An 18541-nucleotide genomic window follows, 5' to 3' on the forward strand; every position below is an offset into this window, starting at 1 on the left:
CTCACGGAGGAAGCAGAAGCTTTGCAGTTTATACTCATCCAGGTCACAAGCCCAGTAAATAAGCCGGTACCAGCAAATTAGCAACCAGCTACTCCAGAGGAAGAAAACCAGTCAGGAAGGGCAGGGCCTGCCAGGTTCTGTGGTGCCATGTTGGCTTGTTACAAGCTACCAGTGTGACACTCACTACTGCCAGGGCTGGAACAATTGGGAACAACATCATAGCATATTCTGTTCCACCGTGTAGGTACCTAACTGTAATATGGCGAAAGCAGTCTGTAGGAAGTGCTGAGTCCTGAATACTTGGTAGCTTTGTTTCCAGTGTTACTTAAGAGGCTGTATGCCCTCATCGATATTTATGTTCAACGGCCTTGTTTTAATCAGTGTAATGATATATATTGGTTTTCTTCTTGACAAGATGCAGAATCGCCCTAGAGACAAGTGAGAGACTTTCTAGATTAGAGGAACTGTGGTAGCAAGACCTACCCACCCTGAGTAAAAGGGAGAAAGCTAACGGAGCAGCAGCATCCCTTGCTCTCGTGAGCGGCCACCTTGGGCTCCTGCTGTCTCAGCTTCCTTGCCACCATGGGTTATTCCCTCAGATTGTGAGCCAAGATAAACCTTTTCCCGAGTTGCTTCTTGTCTGGTGTTTTGTCATAGCAACAAGGAAAGTAGCTGTAATGTCATCTTTCCCTTACTATAATGAAATACTTAAGACAATGGACTTAGAAAGAGAAAGGTTTGTTTGGGTTCATAATTTTAAACATCTCAGTCTAAGATGAGCCCTGTCACTTTGGGCCCCTGGAGGGGGTTTTGCATAGCATTGGCAAGAAGCACACAGTAGAATACTGTTGCTGCAACTGGCAAAGCCCAGACAGACAGACAGAGATAGAGATAGAGATAGAGATAGAGAGAGAGAGAGAGAGAGAGAGAGAGAGAGAGAGAGAGAGAGAGCTCTGTCTGAGCGGTATCCTGAAGTTTCAGGTCACACCTCACTTTTGAATCACTGTGACCACAGTATAAGCTGGAATTTATTTTGGCTCACAGTTTTGGAGGGTCTCAGTCCATCATGGAGCAGATGGATGATGAGGTAGTTAAATTCACAGTGGTAGATGTATGTGCGGGTGTGGCAGTGGCTTTTTACATCTTGGTGCACCACTGATGATATAACCTGCAAAGACCTGTCACCAGTTCTTCCAGCTGGGTGCTACCTCCTAAGGTCCGTAGGTTCATGGTGTCACTGCCACTGGAGAATGGGATCCATGGCTGGGAACTCGTGGGGACACTTCCCATTCAGACCGTGACAGACTCACCAGAGGTGCTGTCATCACATCTAGGTCTGAACGAAGCACAGTCAACAGCCACTTTCTCTTGGGTCAGTCTTTGTTCACATGCACAGGTTACTCGCATGTCCTCATATGAAGGGGGCAGAATGAGATCAAAAGCTCCGTACCATGTATGCATGGATGGCTTTGATGAAGAAGGCTGTGTAACCTTCCCCCCAGAACATGGGCAAAGCACCGTCAGCGCTGTGTCTCCCACATGTGATTCGTAGTGGGTCCCCAACATTCAGCTGATGAATGTGAAGGAGAGTTATATCTTTTGAAATCATGATAAAAAAGAGGGGATGTGTTCTTAGCTCCTGGTTTCTTCCTCCTGAGGGCAGAAGGTAGACTCTAATAGGATGGACTTGCTCCGATTTAGTTGTCCAGATGTGGCTGAGTGGTGGTTCCGCTTTCAGAGCCAGATGCAGCCTCTCTTCCACACAGTTGTGAAGGGAGTGAGCAACTGCGGCTCAAGAGTAGGAGAGCCAGTCTGTAGAGCCAGCTCCTCAGGAGAACAGTCTACACAGAGACTCTAAGCTCCTTGAGTGTATATGACCAGGAGAGAGGCTCGCTGTCCTCAGTCCTTTTTCAAATGATGGGAATTGTGTAAAGAAAAAGCCTAATGTGTCTACAGTGAAGAGAACCCTGGCTTCAGAGCTGCTCCCGTGCCCAGCATGGCCCTGGATGGCGGTGTCTGCCCACGCACTCTTCATTAGATGGCTGATTGCTTATGTGGAACCTGATGGCTGGGCATTGCCTAGGAAAAATGGCGGAAGGAGTAGGTGTGGCTATGTGTCTAAGGTTAGACATGGGGTATCACTTCGCCCCTGCTTGGACAATTTTTTTCCTTCTGACATAAATGGACATTTATTCGTATAAATCCTGAGCAGCCAAACCTTCAGGTAGCCAAAATCTGGGGTGGAAGCAAGAGGGGCTCCCCCACACACAACCGTTGCACAAGGTAAACTTAGCCAAGTGGTAGATCTTTCTTCCTGGTGTTGGTTCCCCAGCTTTATAAAACTTCACCACCAGTCACCGACCATGGGGACGATACACACCCGCTCGCTGGGGGACAGTTTGATTCCTGAGTCCATAAGTGTGGTTGACGGACTAGGTTTACCTAAAAGACCCTTTAAGAGAAAGCTCTTGAAGGATGATTACAGATTTGAGACACCATCATTTAAAAGTGCCCGAGGCAAACTCTTTTGAAAATTGCAGCTGCTGAGGGACAGAGAAAGAACCACAGAGCCCTTGATTGTTGCGCTGTTCCCTCAGGACCCGTGCTCCCCTCCCCCTCCGTTTCTCATCTGATAAGAGAGAGCAGCACTAAGACTCCTCATCTATCTTATGAAAATCCGATTCAGAATGGCTGTGATCAAAACCAGCTGGCTGTCACCAGCAGTGGCCTCGCGTGGAGGGAGCCGCTCAGAGGCGTTCCGTATGTGGGGTGTCACGGGTGGCATCGATCAAAGGAGCATTTTTTTTTTTTTAATAAATATATATAAGGAAAAACACAAAACCTAAGGATTTGGAATGAAAGCAGTGTAGTTTGTCTTGTTTTTTTCCCAGGAACATGAAGAGGATGAAATAGAATCCAAAATGCCTGGTTTCTAACACACTTCTGCGATGGCGTTCTCACTGACACCGTGTCCCTCATCCCAGGCCTCACTGAACAGCCCCTCAGTCTCCCTTCCTCGAGCCACACGTTCTTTTGTTATCTTTAAAGTCCTCTCTCCCTCCTCGTCCTCAACACAGGCCTGCCGATAAAAGCTGGAGAACACTGCCAGGGAGCTCTGAGGAGCCTGCTCCTCATTTCTTCAGCTGCCAGTCACCAGTGGGATGACGGCCCCAAGAGGCCACCCTAGATGTAACAGTTGGGTCTTCTCAGAACTGAGTCCCTTAAAGCCCTCTTAGGCTAACTTGTCTCTCATGAGTGCTGCCCTGGAACGGACCCCAGAGCTCAGCCCTGCCTGCTGCTCATCCTCGCTGCCCATCACTGATTCCTCTAGAGCTTTCGCAGAACGGAGTGCTAAGGAAGGAATTGTGTCTGTGGTGCTACCCACTGTGGGTAGAGTGGGGTCAGGCTTCGACTCTTGTGAAGGCTCTTACCAAACCCCTTCTCTGCTGCTGATCTACCAAGAACTCGGCATGGAGAGTGAGCCCAGCTCAGGAGCCAGGCACTTGCTAGAGTGCCTTTTTTGACCTTCAGCTCCCCAGTAGCACAGGCGAGTTTTGGTTTAGCAGAGCACAGGGCGCTTCACTATGCGAGGCCAGGCATTTGCACTCTGTCTTCTATTGCAGACCTCTTCAGGGAGCTGCCCAAGCAGAGCTCTGTCTTCAGCCACCCTCTTGCCTCCAGTCAGTCCTGGGTTTGTAGTGTGACTCTGTGGCCTCTGCCACCATTTCTGCGTTCTGTGCTTCATCTGCCCATAATGAGGACAGCCTGGACCCTGTGTTAAGGAGTAGAAATCACAAGGGACAAGCCTTCAGACAGCAAGCCTGCTGGGGACCTGGAGACCTCAGCTCCTGACACGGGCAGTACAGGGGAACACTCAGGACCCCTCTGAGACCTCTCTGCCTTGTTCCTCCAGGTGTTTGAAGCCTGTTGCCTACTGCTTTCTCCCTTTTCTTTTCCCTTTTAAAAAATTCCCCATTTTTTCACTTAGAAAAAAATTATTTATACGATTGAGCTCCACTAATTAAAGCCATTTTCTGGTATTTGGTTACTGGAGCGTTTGATGTCTCTCTGACAAGACCATGAAATGCACAGGGTGTCCACAGGGACAGAATTTGCTGAACACGGCTCTTTGTAAATGAGGGGACACAGTGTCGCAGCGGCTCATGAATATGAAACGCCCACGATGCCACCTCAGTGGACTTGGGAACACAGATGAATCCTGTCATGTGCTAAATGAGACCAATTTCTTTCACTTAACTTCATCTTCAATCAGACCTTCTTCCGTTAGCCTGCTTAAAATTCCCCATACGTGATGCAGAAGGTAACAGCATTCAGTAAAACAAAGTTTTCAGCTACCGAGAGAAGGCGCAGTGATCCCTGTCTTCAGGTCACCGTGTGCCAAGAACATGGCCGCTAAAGCAGTTGTCCAGATTTCCTTTCTGTGGATTGGTTGTTGAACTTGTGAATGGTGAGCATGAAGTCCCTGCAGCGGCCAGGTCACAGAGCGGAAGAGAAGTTCGCCAAGAGGTGTGTGCTCCGAGCAGTTAGCAGACGAAGCGGTGGGTACAGACGTTGTCATAAACACCCTAAGGGATCTGGGAAAGTGAGGCTGTTAAGGTGAGAACATGCTAAGTAGAAGAGATGCTATATTCTATAGAAGCCTAACAAGGCGTGTAGAAATCCCCAGCCAAGAAAACCAGCAGGACCAGGATAAAACTCAGTGGTAGAACATTTGCCATGAGTGGCCCAGGCCCAGGTTTGGTCTCAGAAAAATCAGCTCATTAAGAATCAGAACCCAAGAAGACATCATCTCCAGAGGCCACACCCAGGGGGTCTGCTTTGATTCCTATCTCTGAAAAACCTATGAGGTATTCAAGCTGTACTCAGGGTAAACAGAGTCCACCTTGTAATTTGCTTTCTGCTGGTGACATGGCCAGGGCCTGTAATCCCAACACTCTGAGAACTGAAGCAGAAGATCCCTGTGGATTTGAGGCCAGTTTGAGGTAGAGGGGGACTGTCTCAGAAGGCCAAAGCTCAGGGTGGGTGATCAGAGTCTGTCTTAGTGCAAACAGTAGGATGGGAGCAGAAGCTGCCACCTGGGGTGTTTAAAGTGGCCTCACCTGAAGCAGAATTTGAGGTCTTCATTGTCAGGCCAAGGGAGTAGGAGGGTCAGAAGTCAGTGTCTAGGGGTGATGGTGCTGTCCATGGTAAAAATGTTTCAGGGTAAAAGATAATGTCTCACCCAGTGAAACCAGTTGCAATTGGTGTGCTTGTGAGATGTACATTTATTATTTTTATATTTCTATAGGCACTGTTTCTGTTTATGTACTTCTGTGGTAGGACTTAGACCTAGGGCCTTGCACATGCTTGGAAGACTCTACCTACCAAGTTCTCTATCTGCAGCCTTTTCTAGTTTCAGTTTCTTAGCTGATAGTGTGGGTCTAGGAGGTAGCAGAAGTCTAGGTTTTGGTATGTTTGTGTGTGTGTGTATGTGTGTGTGTGTGTGTATTTAAGAGAGAGACAGAGACAGTGTATGTATGAGAGAATGTGTGTGTGTCAGAGAGAGAGAGAGAGAGAGAGAGAGAGAGAGAGAGATCTTCCTTTGTTAACCAGATTCTTAGAGCTCTGTTACACAAGCCTCTATCAGGAGCTTCCAGAATATGGAGATTAGGGAAGAACAGCGTGACCTAGCCTCAGGATGGAGCCAGGTGGTCCATAGTGGGTCTAGATGAACAACTTGACTTTAGCCCCTTTGTCTCCAATCATCCATTGTTTCCCAGCAGGCCTTGCAGATTACAAGCCAGCTAAAGCCTTTGCTATGATATTGTGAAATCCAGGAAGTATCCAGGAGTCATTGTTTGTTGGCCTGTAGAACAAATCCTCCTGTGTCGGTGCAGACCCCAGTGGCACTCCATTGGACTGTAGTCCAAAGACCATAAAGGAGATGGACTGGGCCTTCCTTGGTGCCCTGTGCATGACTTGGCATTTGGGGGGCATCCGTTGATTCATTTCTTCTCAGCCCTTCACTTTGCTAGTACTTACCTGAGGACATACTTTTGACCCCTGCTGGTTTACTGTGCGGGTGGGAGGCACAGGGTAAATTTCAGACCACTGTGAAGTCCATCTGAGGTCACAAATGAATTATGCAAGGACCATGTGTGAAGCTTTTAGTTCTGCCCACGGGACTCAGTTGGTCACAAAGCAAGAGCTGTGCATCTCTCTTATCCTCCCGGTATAGTCCTTGCTGTGTGCAGAGCCCCCTTTGCAGTTTTGCCATGCTTGTCCCGTCATGGGTGTCCATAATGTACGCACAGCAAGCAGCCAACCCCCGCTTTCTCACTGCCTCTGCATGTCCTTCCTCTGCTGCTAAGCCAGGCCAGTGTCTTCTGGGCCCCACGCCCCAGCCACCCCAACCTACCTTGAGGGTTGTAAGGTACTCCCCCGCCCCCAGGGACCTTCACAGTGTCCCTGCCCGTCTTTATCCTGCCTCTCTTCCAGTTCTCAGCTGCTCTTCCCTAATGCCAGCAGGGCCTTCTATAAATCCTCACCTCATACTTCGAACCAGACCCTCTCTGGACTGGGTTACATGCGTCATGGGGAATTCACTTAGAATACTAGATGGCTCTTGGAAAGAGTACTACACACCTGTAGGTACCGAAGGACATCGCAGCACTTTAAAGGATAGGATGTGCTGTGGTGTGCCTGATCTTTCCATAAATCCATACACGGAGAGGCTTGCAGAAGGAAGGCAAACTTTCCATGCTAAACTTCACTACCGCTCCCAAATTTATTGCACGCATAACGTGACTTTCACAATTAGGTCTCCCTATCGCTTTCTCTTAGAACAAAGTCAGTCTCCTTCCTAGTATGTGTTCTTATTTGTAAGCAGGCTACGTGTTTCTGTTTATCATCCTTGTCTGACTGTCCGTCTTGCCTGCTGCTGCCTCTGGCTGTACCTGGCGTGATACCTTTCACATGTCAGATGCTCAGTCAGTGCCTCAGATCTACAAGTTGATGGGTGGGTGGGTGGAGAGATGGCTGGGTGATCAGACTGGACATTAAGAGCACAGTATTTCCTACAGTTAGACTGAACAGGAACTGTGAAGCAGAGAAATAGCCTGCAGTTTGCTGAGGTAGCTGACATGGTCGGGGAGGGAATATGCAGTCGAGGGGGACACCTTAGGGCTCTGGCCTGGGGCCACACAGCCGATGCTGAGGGGCAGGGAGACTCTATCTGTGCCCCAGTTCTAAGCAAGGACATGAGACATGAGCCCCAGTGAAGGGGAAGGAGAGGTGAGTGCTTCTCTGGCTGTTGAAGATGCCTAGCCCTCTTCACCTAATTCTGTGAGACATTTTTGGGGTGGTATCTCTGGGTTCTACGGTACAGGCACGTTTTTTCCATTTTGTGGACAGTGGCAAGTCAATCACAACAGTGGGGACTAAGCTTATTTAGATCTGGGAGCCCAAGGAAAGCCATTTTACTGCTGGAAGTCTATTCGCCCTCCATTGTATGAGAGGGCTCTTTAGAGGCGAGAGGACTTACCTTAGGAAAGAAAGCTACCTGGTTTGCAAGAGCCTCGGAGGAGTTAGAAGCCTGGCTCCATCGCTCGTTAAGGGCTTCATCTCACACAGTCTACTTAATCCTGCTTCACCTCCATGCTCTCTTCTGAAAACCCTACCCTCGTTAGAGGACTGATCGAGGAACTTACAGCCGCCAGCCCTTGGAGCTGCTGTCAGAGCGAGTGCATGTTTAGGTCTACATCACGAATGGGTGTCAGTTTTTTTGATACCACACACTGTCCTTTCTGTGTCTGACTGTGCCAAACATGATGGTTCCACACACTCATCTGCCCTCCTAGAAGCCATGCTCCCGGGGCTGAGTTTCTTCTTACTTTTTACATTGTTCATAGAGATTTACCCAATAGCACGTTCATTATTGCATTCGATACTCAGTGGCCAAAGAGCCAGAAGCGGTCATGACCTTCATTTTATAGATGAAGAAACTGAGGCACAGAAGGCATAAGGCACACAGGATGCAGTGGAGCCTGGATTCAGACTCCTGACTACAGAGAGGACGTTACACCGGCCCACCTGCCTAGCCCGCACCACCACTGCTTTTCAACAAGAGTCGGAAGGGAAAAAGAGAACAGGGTACATGGAATTGTTGGTTTTTAGAAACAGTGGCAGACTGGCTGGCATATAGTTCAGAGGGAGAGAATGTGCCTGACATACAAAGAACCCTGGTTATGGGGTTAGTGCTGCAAAATAAGATGAAAATAACTTCTCAACAGTCCCAAACTGACTCCTCCTTCCCTCTAGTCGCTATTGACCCTTGTGTTCTGAAAGTGTCAAATTAAAACCCATGTGTTCCGGTCGTGTGTGTGTGTGTGTGTGTGTGTGTGTGTGTGTGTGTGTGTGTGTGTGTGCTGGTCATGTGGTGTGTGTGTGTGTGTGTGTGTGTGTGTGTGTGTGTGCTGGTCATGTGGTGTGTGTGTGTTCTCACACCCAAGAATGTGGAGGCCAGAGGTCAGAGGTCAGCATGAGGTGTCTTCCTTCATCATTCTTCATGTTTTTGAGACAAGTGCTCCCCTGGAACCTGGAGCTCTCTGATTGGCTAAGCTCCAAGGATCTTGCTCATCCCCACCTCCAGCACTTGGGTTACAAGTGACACGCCCAGTTTTCTCCTGGGTGCTGAGGATCTGGCCTCAGTTCCTCAGGTTTGCACAGCAAACAACATCCACTGAGCTATCTCTCCAGCCCTGAAGATGCAGATTTCTGAAGTCTATATTTCCTCTCTTTCTCTCCTCTCTCCCTCCTTTTCTCTTTCTCCCTTCCCTCTGTCCCTCCCTCTCTTCCCCTCTCTTTCTCTCTAGCTTTTTGTTCATGGTATCTGTGACCAAGTGGTCAGGATGGGGGAAGGAAAGGAGAAAAATGCAAACGGGTTTCCCAGAATGTCCTCTGAACACATAAGCAGGCACTTGTCTGTGGTTGTAAATCCAAAACTAAAATGTGAAGTTCTTTGAAGTTTGCCCAAAAGCTGCTCCATGGCCACCTGTTCCACTGGGAGCCGGGAATTGGATAGCCTGCCTCCGCTGCCATAGCTCAAGCTGTCACTGTCCCGGAATGTTCCAGCTTGTCTTGGCCTGGCTGTCATCGCTGGCTCCGTCCCACTCAGGCAGTTCACCGGGTTCTACTGGGCACCAGGCTTCCAATTAGAGAGAAGCCCCACTGTGTGGCCAACCCCAGCAGTGCCACTCTGAGCGGCCTTTTGCCAAGGCCTGCGCTGACCTCTGATCTGTCGCAGATGGGCAGGCCCCACGCTCCCTTGTGCACATTTGGAGGAGGGGAGTGGGGCCCAACCGGAAAGCCCACCGGGGAGCTGACAGTGAGTGCTGAGCAGAAGTGTAATTCCTCAGAGCTTGAAGAGGCCGGGCTGAGCTGACAGGGTCCAAATGCTGGAGTTGTGGAGGGAAAGGGGACTTGGGGAAGACCCCATCCTGAGCCCCAACTCAGCATGGGCCATTTCTCAGCAACTCCTGAATATTCATCTCAGCCTGGACTCTACAGCCAAGGAGAGCCAACAGTGAGCTGCTGACTGGCTCACTCTAAAACTGTCACTCTGCGGATGGCACAGAGAATAGCCAACCTTCCCTGTCCCTCTGCCGGGCCGACCGTGCAGCCTTAGCCAGGAAGCCCTGCACCATGTTGTATTGAGCGTGAGAGAATGGAAAAAGAAATCTAAATTTCTATTAGTTTTAGGAATGGAATCTGGGGGAATACCATGTCTTGTGTTTTTAACAGGGTTGTGCCCCCTTTTAGATACTGGACTTCCTGGATGTGGCTCAGTATTTGGGGACTAGGGTGTGTGTCTCTTAAGTTGGCAGTTTCTCTTTATGTTTAGCTCTCTTCACAGAGGGACCCTTCTCTGTCCCTTCTTCTCTTTTATTTTCCGTGTCTCCCTCCTAGGCTCACTCTCCCTTCCTGGTACAATGACTGAAGTCTGCTGTTGGAAGTAGTAATAAAGACATGTGCTCTTGGCTTAGCTTGGTTAGAACAGTCACAGCGTCTAAATAATGACTAGGCCAGAAGTGACAGGAATCTTCCCAGCTGTTCTTGGAATGGCCGTGTGCCTCTTCTGGAAATAAAATTGTATCTAGTCCATAGAAGCACTGGCCTTCCTTCTGGGATGTTTTCTTGGTTTAGGGTACCAGGACTGCCTCACCCTGAGTGGCCTTTCTTCTTGCCCCACCTCTTTTTCTTTTTCTTTCTTTTTTTTTTTCTCTGATCAATTAAAACAAAACCCCTTAACCAGCCTGTGATAGTCATTTGGAGGATGCGTCTTTATCTCTCTTGACACTCTTTGGCAACTTAAGCATGTTGTCCTAATGAGGTGACAGGTCTGTCTCTTGCTTCTCTTTTGTTTGTGTGACATTGTTGGGCTGATGGGAGGAGCATGTGTCTGTAATGTGCCTGGAGAGTTCCAAGAAGGAAAACCTCCTGGAGAGAGTGGGGCCACTAAACTGGCGTCACAGTGGGCCTGGCCAGTGGCAGCCCTGATCTCTGAAGTGTCAGGAGTGGGTTCTCTGACTAAAGTGTCCCCCGGAGGTAACCATGCAGGGATAACTGCTGTCTGGAGCTAGTGCATGGTAGATCTACATCATGAATGGGTGTCACTTCTGCTTGTGACACCACACACTGTTCTTTCTGTGTCTGACTGTGCCAAGTCCACTAGTTCCACTCTCATCTGCCCTTAGAAGCCTTGCTCCAAGGGCTGAGAGCTTTACATTTCTCCATGAGATTCATCCTGAGCTCCTTCCCTGATGTCTTAGTCAGGGTTTCCGTTGCTATGAACAGACACCATGACCAAGGTGTTTATTAAAAAATAAAAATTAATTGGGGTTGCTTACAGGTTCAGAGGTTCAGTCCATTATCATCATGGTAGGAAGCGTGGCAGTGTGCAGGCATGCATGGGCTGGAGGAGCCAAGAGCTCCACATCTTCATCCAAAGGAAGCCAGTAGCAGATTGTCTTCCAGGCAGCTCGAAGGAGGGTCTCCAAGCCCACCCCCACAGTGACACACTTCTTCCAACAAGGCCTGGTACTGGCCACTCCCTAAGCCAAGTATATTCAAACCACCACACCCGGTGACTAATCAGAGTTACTAAAGAAAACTCTAAGGGAGACACAAGGACCAGAGTCCATCAGTAGGTGCCCCTCCTGTGCATCCTCGGGGGCAGCTTGTGACTCAGAAATGGATAAAGCTCCACGTTTGGCTGTGTCTTAGTGTCTGGCATGTGGAAGCTCATTACGCAGGCAGGAGCCCCGGTCTTGATGTGCCACTCCACCTCTCCTTGCAGATATTCCTGTGATCCCGGATCTGGAAGAGGTGCAGGAGGAAGAGTTTGTGCTGCAGGTGGCGTCCCCTCCCAGGTAGGTAAAGCTAGGTAGGGGTGGAGTTGGTGAGGAAGCTCAGCACATACACACGGGCACACTCCAAGTGCCATCTGCAGCAGGCCTTGCTGGTCTTTGTTCTTCACACTCTACTGGGACATTTTGTCTGTACACAAGGTTCTAGACACAGTAGTGGGTCAGGCTCTCTCCTGGAAGCAATGCTGCCTGTGGTTCTTTCCCTTTCCTTAAGCATCCAGGTGAACCGGGTGATGACCTACCGTGATCTGGACAATGATCTCATGAAGTACTCAGCCTTTCAGACATTGGTGAGTGGACCCACCTCAGCCCAGAGCCCAGGATCTCCACGAGGAAAGTTCTCAGTTCCTCCAGAGCTATATACACTCCTCCACATCCCCGAGGCTGCTGAGAAATACTGGCGATGACATCCCTGGCCATCTCCACGGGCCACAGACCCATAGTGTTCCAGGCTCCTAGCCACTCTAGCCACCCTCATGGCATACAACGGCTACCTGATGGCTGCCCTGTTGCCATCTGCCCATGTGGGATGCGTTCTGTCCTCTGTTGTTGGTTTTCCCCAGTGAGACCAGTGCTGAGGATGCCAGAGCCTCCCCTCCTCCCCAGTGGCCATGCCTTTCACTCGGGGGTTTGTTATTTGATCAAAACTCTCTGGGGTCTTGGTTTGAGGAGTCCCTTACTGTGTAAAAGCAATGCTGAAGCCCCCAAGGGTCCAGCCTGCTTTTTGTGCATTTGCAGGATGGAGAAATTGACCTAAAGCTCCTCACCAAAGTGCTGGCACCAGAGCATGAAGTGCGAGAGGTAAGTTGCTCTTCCCTGCCCTACACCTGGATGATCCCGCTTAGCTTGCAACTTCCTGGGTAGGGCGAGAAGCTGGCTGGAGGGAAGGCTTTCATTTCTCTTACCCAGCAATCTTCATTTTGGCAGGATGATGTCGGCTGGGACTGGGACCATCTCTACACTGAGGTGTCTTCAGAGCTCCTCACAGAATGGGACCTGCTGCGGGCAGAGAAGGAGGATCCTGTGGGACCATCTAAGCACATCTGACCCAGGAACATCACTGTGCATTTGAACAAATACAAGAAGTCTAAAGCCAAGAAAGCCTGTGAGCAGCTTACAATTTTTATACAGAATATTTTGTAATAGAATATTTATTTTCAGGAGGACACATTGGAGCATTCCAATTCAATAAATGACTTTATTCTGTGAGCAGTTCTTCTGTCTGTCCAGCACCATCTTAGACTCATGAGTGGTGGAAGGCAACCCATTTCTTCTCTGTTTTGTGGTGTTGCTTTTGTTTGAGCTCAGGTCTTACTACACAGGCCTGGCTCCCCTTAAACTTCTGATTCTCCTACCTCAGTCTCCAGACACCCTGCGCAGCAGGAAGGTGACTTTTAAACAATCAGATAAGGGCTCCAAACTCCACATAGTTGAAGAGCAGGAGGGAAGGCTGTGTGGGGTGGGGTGAGGTGGGAGTGGGGAAGATGGCTACTCCCAGGAGCAGTTGCCATATCTCGGGAGGCCTTAGCTCCCTGGAGTGTGACAGCTAGAGCTTGCTCACCTTAGACCTGGGGGGGGGGGGGGGTGTGCCTTTCTGACTGTGGCCCTCTGGAGCTATCTGCACTCCTGGGTTCCAGCCTCCCGGTGCCCCCCATGCCCTCCCAGAAAGGGCATTGGCAGGATGAGTGATTGCTCAGACTACACTCTCTTCCTTCTGCGTGAGGGTCCCCAGAGCCTCCTGCTGGTTCAAATTGGAGGGTTCTATCCTGGCACCCCCTAAGGAAGCCCCCAGAAGCACTCTCTTGTGGAGCCAGCCCTCTGCTTTCAGTTGCCTCTGACTGTCCTGGTACTGCTGGCCTCTGTCCGCCAGCTTCGCTGCCTGCTTCAGAATGTGCTGAGGTGGACAGGAAGCCCTACCCACATTCTAAACAGTTCCCGGTTTTGTTTTGTTTTGTTTTTCTCCCCCTCCCCCAAACATCTTGGGGGTGGGGGGACAAGGGGAGTCTTCCTCAGCTGCCTAAGCTGGATGTACAGGAAGACCGCTACTAGTCAAGGCCCATTTTCTGGCCCGGAGTGGGCAGCTGAGCACTGAGCCTTCCTCCCACTTGGAAAGCCCTTCATTAAAATTCAGAAAAACAAAGAGGCTCAACACTTCAAAAACCCACTGGGGGGTTATTTTTGTGTAACTACAGTGTCCTTCCCTGGTGAGCTACTGGGCTCCAGATCTGCAGAATGGATGCTTGTCGGTTAATTATAAACTCGGGGACTTAGTGGCTTTGGGGTCCTGTTGCCTCCTGTTTCAGAGTCATACAGTAGACAGGCCTTCTTTGGAATAATTCCCATGGCCACTGAGAAGTTTTCATCCAGACTGGTTTTTCTTGAGCCTACATCCTGCTGAAACCCAAAGGACAAAGGCTGCATTCTTGTCCCTTAATTACCAACAAACTCCATAGCAGCCTCCAAGTTCTTAACAACCTTGGAGGTCTTAGGCCTGCCCAAGCTAGTGGCTAGGGTTTGGCTCCTTTCTTCTCCCTACAATAGTTGCAAGTTCCAACCCACACTGAGTGCTCTAGTGTACTAGCCGTGAGACTCTCAGCACATGCAGTTCCCCAGCCTACCATCCCACAGCTGTCAGGGACACGGTGAAACATGCTTCACCCATGTGACACCCATGTGACAGATCCTGAGGCTGGGGGCGAGTACTCAGGGTCATCCAGTATTGAGTGACAGTGATGTTCAAAAGCTTATTCCACAGCATGCATGGATGGCATCTATGTAGCCTTCTGTTAGCATTCTGTCTAAGCTCCACCCACAGTTACCTGGCAGTAGCCAGGTACACCTGACACTATAAGAGGGGCTGCTTGCCCCCCTCCTCACTTTCTTGCTCTCTTAACCTCTTCCTCCTTTGTCCCTTCTCTCCCCCATTTTCTTCCCCCTCTCTCTCCATGAGCTCATGGCTGGCCTCTACTCCCCCCCTGTTCCCTACCCCACCTCTTTATCTGCCCCTACTACCCTCTTAATTCCCCTCCCCATGCCCTGAATAAACTCGGGGAAGGGATGCTTCAACATGGGCCTGCCAGAGGTACCCTTGCCTCACACCTCACACCTCCATAGAAATACCCCCCTTTACCTTTTTATAAACACATCACCTTCCACTTGCAAAAGTAATTTAATGTAACGAATGGGCAGAATCTAGCATTTTCTAGAACTTTCTACCACAACCCCTAGTCCCAGAGCAGGCATCCTTTCTTATTCTGGAGTGCCTACAGGCTTGTGGTATAGACCTTTACTGAGCCCATGTGGCTCAGTTGGTAGAGCGTTTACCTAGCATGCCCAAAGCCCTGGTTTCAAGCCCAGCACTGCAGAAATAACCACACACACACACACACACACACACACACACACACACACACCTATAATTTTTCAGCTTGGTAGGTGGAGACAACATGATTAGCAGAAGTTCAAGGTCATTCTCAGCTTCATAGCAAGTTTAGGATCAGCCCAGCATACCTGGCTCTAAAAGAAAATGGAAATAAGTGTATGACCAGGAGAGGCTTTATCTTGGCTGTCGCTGAAGGGACTGATGGAAAGAGTAAGGCTGCTGGTCCAGTGAGAACCTTCCCAGAACCAGGAGGCTAGGATGGACCTGGCCTGACCCGAGGAGTATTAGAGGTCAGGCCAGTCAGAGGGGATAAGGTATGTGCCCAAAGGCCTCTTGGGTGTCACAGGTATTCTCTGCTTCTTCCAGCCTTTAAGCATGAGAGGAAGAAAATTTTAATTTTTTATTCCTATTCATGCCTCAGCCTGGAGAAGCAGAGCTATTATGCTGTGAGCAATGGGAGCAATGGGCTCTGTCCTGTGCCATGATCAGGAGGAGCTGCCACACCCTAGGCCGCCGACCAGGTGTGCCCAGTGGGCTGGCAAGACAGAATGTTTTAGGAGATTTGCATGGCACAACACTGCCTGGAATTTGCAGCTCTTGATGAAGAACTCTTCCGGGGAGGCTTGCCACTAGAACCAGGGGCCTTCTCTGTCTCTGGAAGCTGATGGCTAAAGGCTCTCACTTGTCTTTACTGATCCCCAGGAATCTCAAAGGCTTTTCAATTCCATGCTCCAAAGACAAACTAAAATACCCTCCTGATAGCAGTGAGGGCCTTAAAGATGGAGGGCTCTGCCCGGTGGTTTGTGGGTCCTGTGGACATATTGAGCTAGAGACCCTCTGTGCAAAGGTGTTATTGAACATGTTTTTCATTCAGTGACTTTAGTAAATTTGGGGAGCTGGCCACATCACTGCCGTGCTGTCCCCTGGCTGCCCTGCTCTGTCTTGCTCCCAGCTCCAGCCCTGTGCTGTGACTCATTTGCTGCGACTCCTTACTTAGGCATTTTCTAAACATTTCCCGTACATGTACAGTTTTGAATCTTCCATAGAGAAACACTCCCCTGGTTTCTGTTGGTGTGTGGTATTTCTCCACTGTCTTTGGTTCTTTTTCATCCATCATTGGTAAGCATTTGTGTGGCTTCCAGTTGGGGACTGAAATCTGCATACAAGGCTTTCTGTGGGGACAAAGGCTATTCGATTTCTTAGGTGGATTCTGGGAGTGAGGTTGCTGCATCATATGATTATGTGACACTTGCACAAACTGCCAAACTTTCCTAGGGCAGCAGTGTTGTTTGTTTGTTGTTTTAGCACTTTAGGGCATCCGTCTTCAATCCTTAGGTCATTATTTTTCATGTCTCCTTGAGTCTTTCGAAGGTGGCTGTTGGCATCTTCTACTTTCTTCTCTTTATTTTCCTTCTCACCCAGCTCATCTTTGTTTGTGGGGACATTTCCAGCTTGGAAGTGCTCTACGTATAAGTGGGAGATGTGTGCATTTCTGTCTCTGTCAAGCTCCTTGTTCCTTTCCTGAGCACAGAGCCCAAAGAGGCCTGGCCCTGACTTGAGATGCTAATGAGGTAGCGAAGGAAGAAACTGGAGAGCCCATCCCCAAAGCAGAAGAACAGTTGGGCTTGCTCCGAAGTGCAGGAAGTGCAGAGCAGAGAGAAAGGAACTTCCCCTCTAAGAAGCTCAGTGCTTTGATTCACCTGGAGTCAGGAAGCCACAGACCATTGCCCAACACCAGCCTACCCCTTACTCTCAAAATCTCTGCCTGAGCACAGCCACTTTCATATGTTGATGTGTGCTCTGTGGCTGCTTTGGAGTCAAGCAAGCAGAATTCAGCTGCAGTTTAGATCATCTAGATTATAGGACTTAAAATATATACTATTTAGTCCCTTCTAGAGAAAGGGTTGCTAACCCCTTCTTAGAGGAAAAACTCACAGCTTCACTGTTTGTTTTCATCCAATCACTGCAGCAGGAGTGATTTGAGTTAGATGTAAGGAAAGACTAGCAGAATGGAGAGATTCGGGTCTCTCAGGGGGCGGGAGAGTTCCCTATGAAAAGAATGAATGTCTCCTTCTAGAAAAATTGGGACATAACCTATCTGCCACTTTCGAAGCTGGGGCTGGGGGAGGGGCCTCTGGGCTCCTTTTCAGCCCTCTGAAGCTATTAGTCTCTAGGACTTTAGCAGTGAGCCCAGGAGAGGCAGAGGTTGGTAGGTGGGTAGGTGGGAGCCCGGTGGACACAGCATAAGAAACAAGGAAAAGAGGAAAATCCGAATTCTCTCTTGGCATTGGAGAATCAGAAAGCAAAGGTAGCAGGAACAGACAGAGGAGGAGGCTGGGCCTCTGCGGCTGTGCTGGATCGAATTAATTCACAGCATATGTTCCCAGCATCTGTCACGGGGACCTGGACTGGAGGGGTTAGCAAGCGAGGACCATGCCAGGGTTGAGCATTAGCCCAGAATTCCCCAGGCTGCTGGGGCTATTGGCTTCCACAGGATGAGGGCCAGCCAGTCGGCCCAAGAACATCTGCCACAGCTGCAGCCCACCAGCCTGCCTTTGGGGGAAAGAGACAGCGGCTCGGCAGCAGGCTCTCTGCAAGAAAACACCTGGCTGAAACAGGGCTTGGGGACTTGAGAGCCCTGCAAAATGCTCTAGTCCTGAGCTCTACTGCAGTCAACTCTATCCAGCAACCACAGGTCTGGCTGGAGGTGGGAACACATGGAACCGCAGGAGGAGTAAGGAAGCCTGACCCTAGGTAAAGTGGCAGGTAATATTGGAGCTTCAAGTGTAGTCCCAGGACCCCTGCATGCCATTTGGGCTGCCCGGTGCTAACTGTCCCTAAGGAGATGATAGTTAACAAGGCAGGAGGACAAGATGGTTAGGGACACAAGATCATGCCAGTTCTCTGCCCTGCCAGATCATGTGTGGGATGACCTAGGAATGTTCTCATGTCTCGACTTCTGTCTAGAGGAGGAGGTTGAAAATACTTTGGAAGTCACAGGTCCCTGTGACTGACAGTAGGTACAGACAGGGCCTGCATGGGCATCTCTCCTAAGGTCACAAACTGGAGGTCCACAGGCTGCATTGGACCCACAGGACTTGTTTATATGATGTGCATGTTTTTTTAAAAATTGCTCAGCTACTCAGGAACATTTAGAACTGAAAGCGTTCCCATTGGACCCTAGGTCTTATCTCACATTTATCTCGGATTGGGAGCCAAGCTGGAAGATGCTTCTGCTCTGCTGCTGCAGTCCCTGTGGTGGCGAAGACTTTAACAGTGAGGCAGACCTCCCTAGAGTCGCGCAGAAAGACCCCAGTCCACCCCATCCCCATGTCTGCCTGGGTCCTGCCCAAAGCTCCGTTGTTGTCTGTGAGGATTTTTCCCGAGGATACCACCCCACAGTTATGCTCTCCGCCTTGGATCCCATTTCCCACTCCCGTCACCACAGTCGGGCCCCGGTCTGATACAGAGAGAGATTGTGGAAGCTCTCTCTGGAGGGCCAGCCTCATCTGCTAGGCTGTCCTCTGGCCAGGAGCTGGCTCATGGATCCACTGAGGCTCGAACAAGAGTTTAATGGATCCCTCAGGGACATTTTAGAGCCAATAAGTGACACCTTGGCCCTCCCCAGTACGTTTACTAAACTTTGCCCTCAAAGCCTGGAGCCTCGGCTCCAGAAATATGTTTGGCCTACATGAGAAAGTAGAGGGTTTGCCTGTACCCCAATACCTCTGTG

General features: G+C 49.8%; 1 protein-coding gene across 1 annotated transcript in view; it reads left to right on the plus strand.

The window, feature by feature from the left end:
* Positions 1–12528, plus strand: part of IFT43 (intraflagellar transport 43) — a 71459-nt gene extending 58931 nt beyond the window's left edge. Inside the window, exons 6-9 of the mRNA XM_080917949.1 lie at positions 11357–11429; positions 11641–11716; positions 12165–12227; positions 12354–12528. Coding sequence (XP_080774075.1) covers positions 11357–11429; positions 11641–11716; positions 12165–12227; positions 12354–12473 — 332 coding nt within the window. The 3' untranslated portion in view covers positions 12474–12528. The remainder of the gene's footprint in view (positions 1–11356; positions 11430–11640; positions 11717–12164; positions 12228–12353) is intronic.
* Positions 12529–18541: the final 6013 nt, after the last annotated feature.

Source organism: Micromys minutus (assembly GCF_963924665.1).
Source record: "Micromys minutus genome assembly, chromosome: 1".
Classification (NCBI taxonomy): domain Eukaryota; kingdom Metazoa; phylum Chordata; class Mammalia; order Rodentia; family Muridae; genus Micromys; species Micromys minutus.